The sequence below is a fragment of the Myotis davidii genome, unplaced genomic scaffold (assembly GCF_000327345.1).
Source record: "Myotis davidii unplaced genomic scaffold, ASM32734v1 scaffold226, whole genome shotgun sequence".
Taxonomy (NCBI): Eukaryota; Metazoa; Chordata; class Mammalia; order Chiroptera; family Vespertilionidae; genus Myotis; species Myotis davidii.
Window position 1 is genome coordinate 3,897,118 of NW_006297224.1, and position 4,029 is coordinate 3,901,146.

General features: G+C 37.2%; 1 protein-coding gene across 1 annotated transcript in view; it reads right to left on the reverse strand.

Moving 5' to 3' along the window:
* LOC102757746 (alcohol dehydrogenase S chain) overlaps positions 1-4,029 on the reverse strand; it is a 57,721-nt gene that overhangs the window by 11,640 nt on the left and 42,052 nt on the right. The window contains 1 exon segment of the mRNA XM_015570009.1: positions 1,785-1,795. Within this exon segment, the coding sequence (XP_015425495.1) occupies positions 1,785-1,795 (11 nt within the window).

Here is a 4,029-nt window from a genome sequence, read left to right on the forward strand (position 1 = left end):
ATGCATGTCTGAGGCAGGAAGGGGGCAGAAAAGGAGGAGACCTCTGTTCAAGCCCTAGCTGTGCTGCTGCCCTCGGCAAGGTCTTGCATGTCTCATTGCTTCAGTTTCATCACCCAGGCTGGGTGATCTTGGGGTCCTGAACAGTACCTTCTCCCAGTAGGAGTTCTATACCTGGCTTTACTGCAGTCACTCCTTCTCCAATGCTCTCCACAATGCCAGCTGCCTCATGGCCTGCGATCACAGGAAGAGGTGTGACAAAGTTTCCACTAGTCACATGGTCATCTGACCGACAGACCCCTGAGGCCACCATCTACAGGGTAAAGGGAAGATAATTAGATTCAGCAAAACTGTGGCCCTCAGGTGGACTTCACATGCCCAGCTTTCTAAAGTTGGACTTTTGAAGAGTTTTCAAGGATTTTGCTAATAATCTCTATTTTCCCCCAAATACACAAGATCCCGTTTCTCTTCAAGATTACTCAGTTTATGCATGCATACAAGTCCTTTGGGGGCGGGCAGAGAGAGGTCAAGGGGGGTGGGGGAGGAAGAGATTTATGTAAGACTTTAAACAATAAAGAATTTAAATTTAAAAATAAATAAATATAAAAGTTTATTATGAGTGAAAAAAAAGATTACTCAGTTTAAAACCCTCCACTTCTTTCCTTCCCTGCCTTAAGCAATTCAGAATAATCTGTGAAATAAGTTTCTCAAATATTTGTCTTATGTAATAGACAAGAATGCATCCTTTTTCCTAGAAGTAGAAACTATAGATTAGCAACCAAGAAAATTAAGTCAGTTAAGCTCCACCATTTAATGCTAATTGATTTTGATATCTTGCACTTTTTTTCTGTATAAACACATCAATACTTTTTAATTTCATTAGTGTGAAAGAATTTCAATCTACAATAGAACCGGAGGATATAAAAAGGAAAATCTAATGTATGTGTCATCAGGAAGGACACATAGGACTGAGAAATCGTTTTCCTGTAAATGCCTGATTTACAGAACACTGATAATATTGGAATTTTCCTGAATGAAAATTGGTCAGGAGTTGCCTCATAACAACCTTGAGAAATTTTGAACTAAAATAACTCTGGTGGGATTCAGCTCACATTTTAAGCTGAATTGAGCCTTGTTTGTATGACTGGATTTGCTTTTGTTTCAATGATGAAAAATTGTTTAATGAAATAAAAACAAAAGAATACATGGCTGCTATATTATTATCAGATTAAGCAGAATTCAAGGCCCAAACTAATTAAATGAGACAAGAAGAGTATTATATAATAATAAAAGATACTCTCATAAAAAATATATCATTTTAACAGACTATAACTGAACTCTTCCCTCTTTCAATTTCCTGCCTGTAAGTATAGCCTACCCCAAACCCTCAAAGGACTGCCCTATAGCTTTCTACAATTTGCATGTTCCAAATTACAACTACTGTTATTCATTTTTGCTTTGTTTGTTTTTAAATTCTTTATTGTTGAAAGTATTACATATGTCTCCTTTTCCCCCCCATTGACCTCTCCCTGGCCACTCCTGTCCCCTAGCACATGCCCTCTCCCCTCTACTGTCTGTGTCCATTGATTATGCTTAAATGCATGCAACAAGTCTTTGGTTGATCTCTTAACACACCCCTCCCCTTCCTACCCTCTGAGGTATAACAATCAGTTTGATGCTTCTATGTCTCTGGTTCTATTTTTGTTCATCAGTTTATGTTGTTCACTGGATTCCACAAATGGGTGAGATCATGTGATATTAATCTTTCTCTGACTGGCTTATTTCACTTAGCATAATGCTCTCCAGTTCCATCCATGCTGTTGCAAATGGCAAGAGTTCCTTCCTTTTTACAGTAGTGTACTATTCCATTGTGTAGATGTACCACTGGTCTTTAATCCACTCATCTGCTGATGCACACTTAGGCTGTTTCCAAATCTTAGCTATGGTGAATTGTGCTGCTATGAACATAGGGGTGCATCTATCCTTCCTGATTGGTGTTTCTAGCTTCTAGGGATATACTCCTAGAAGTGGGATCACTGGGTCAAATGGAAGTTCCATTTTTAATTTTTTGAGGGAACTCCATACTGTTTTCCACAGTGGCTCCACCAGTCTGCATTCCCACCAGCAGTGCAGAAGGGTTCCTTTTACTCCATATCCTGGCCAGCACTTTTCACTTTTTGACTTGATGATGATAGCCATTCTGACAGGTGTGAGATGATACCTCATTGTTGTTTTGATTTGCATCTCTCAGATTATTAGTGACTTTGAGCATGTTTTCATATGTCTCTTGGCCTTCTACATGTCCACTTTCAAAAAGTGTCTATTTTGCCGAAACCGGTTTGGCTCAGTGGGATTGTGTATCTAAAAAAGTGTCTATTTAGGTCCTTTGCCCATTTTTTCATTAGATTTTTGGCTTCCTTTTGTTAAGTTGTGTAAGTTCCCTATAAAATTTTGGTGATTAAGCCCTTATCAGATATAATGTTGGAAAATATGTTCTCCCATGTAGTGGGCTTTCTTGTTTTGTTGATGGCTTCTTTTGCTGTGCAGAGGTTTTTAATTTGATGTAGTCCCTTTTGTTTATTTTCTCCTTTGTTTCCATTGTCCTAGGAGCTATATCGGTAAACAGATTGCTATGATATATGTCTGATATTTTGCTGCCTATGGATTCTTCTAAGATTTTTATTGTTTCCCATCTTATGTTTAAGTCCTTTATCCATTTTGAGTTTGTTTTTGTGTATGGTGTAAGTTGGTGGTCTAGTTTCATCTTTTTGCATGTATCTGTCCAATTACCTATTACCACCTTAGTTAAGTTTATTCCTAGATATCTTAGTTTATTTGGTGCAATGGTAAATGGGATTGTTTTTTAGTTTCTCTTTCTTGAGTTCATTATTGGTGTCTAAAAAAGCAATACTTATCTGGGTGTAAATTTTGTATCCTGCTATGTTGCCGAAATCTTTTATTAAATTTAGTGTTTTTTTTTAATGGAGTCTTTAAGGTTTTTCTATGTATAATATCACATCATCTGCAAAAAGTGATTATTTTACTTCATCTTCTCCAGTTCCGGACAGCTTCACAGGGGAGTTTTACAAAAATTTGAAGAAGGATTTATACCAATCTTCCTCAGACTATTTTTAAAAATTCAAGAGGAAAGAACACTTCCAAGCTCTTTCTATGAAGCCAGCATTACCCTAGTCCCCAAACCAGATCAGATGCTGTAAAGAAAGGCAATGATAGGCCAATATTCCTGATGAATATAGATGCTAAACTCCTCAACAAAATATTGGCAAATCGCATCCAGCAATACATTAAAAAGATCATACGCCATGACCAAGTGGGATTTATTCCAAGGATGCTGGTACAGTATCCGCAAATCAATAAATATGATACATCACATAAACAAACTGAAAGGTAAAAACCACATGATTATATCAATTGATGCAGAAAAAGCACTTGACAAAGTCCAACACCCTTTTTTGACATAAAACTCTCAGCAAAGGGGGATAAAGGAATCATATCTCAACATAATGAAAGCCTTATATGACACACCTACAGCAACATCATACTCAGTGGGCAAATCTAAGTAAGACCATTTCCCCTAAGAATAGGGAACAAGACAGGGATGCCCATTTTCACCATTCTTATTCAACATAGTATTGAAAATGCTAACCAAGAAGGAGAAATAAAAGGTATTCAAGTTATTCTTGAATAAATTCATCTTTTTCATCATTTTGAGCTTGACTCAGTTTACCTCTTTATTGAGGTTGACATTAGGATTATACTGTACATACTATCGATTCTATTTTTGAAAGTTTAACAACTTGTACTTTATATTTCCTTGACAAGAAATGTAATTCCACTGTTTGGATTACTAGGGCACTTATCTAGGCTTCTGATTCGATCCTGGTTGGGGCACGTACAGAAGGCAAGGCAATGGATTGATGCGATGTTTCTCTCTCAGCTCTCTCTCTCTCTCTCTCTCTCTCTCTCTCTCTCTCTCAAATCAATAAACAAACATATCCTTGCATGAGGATT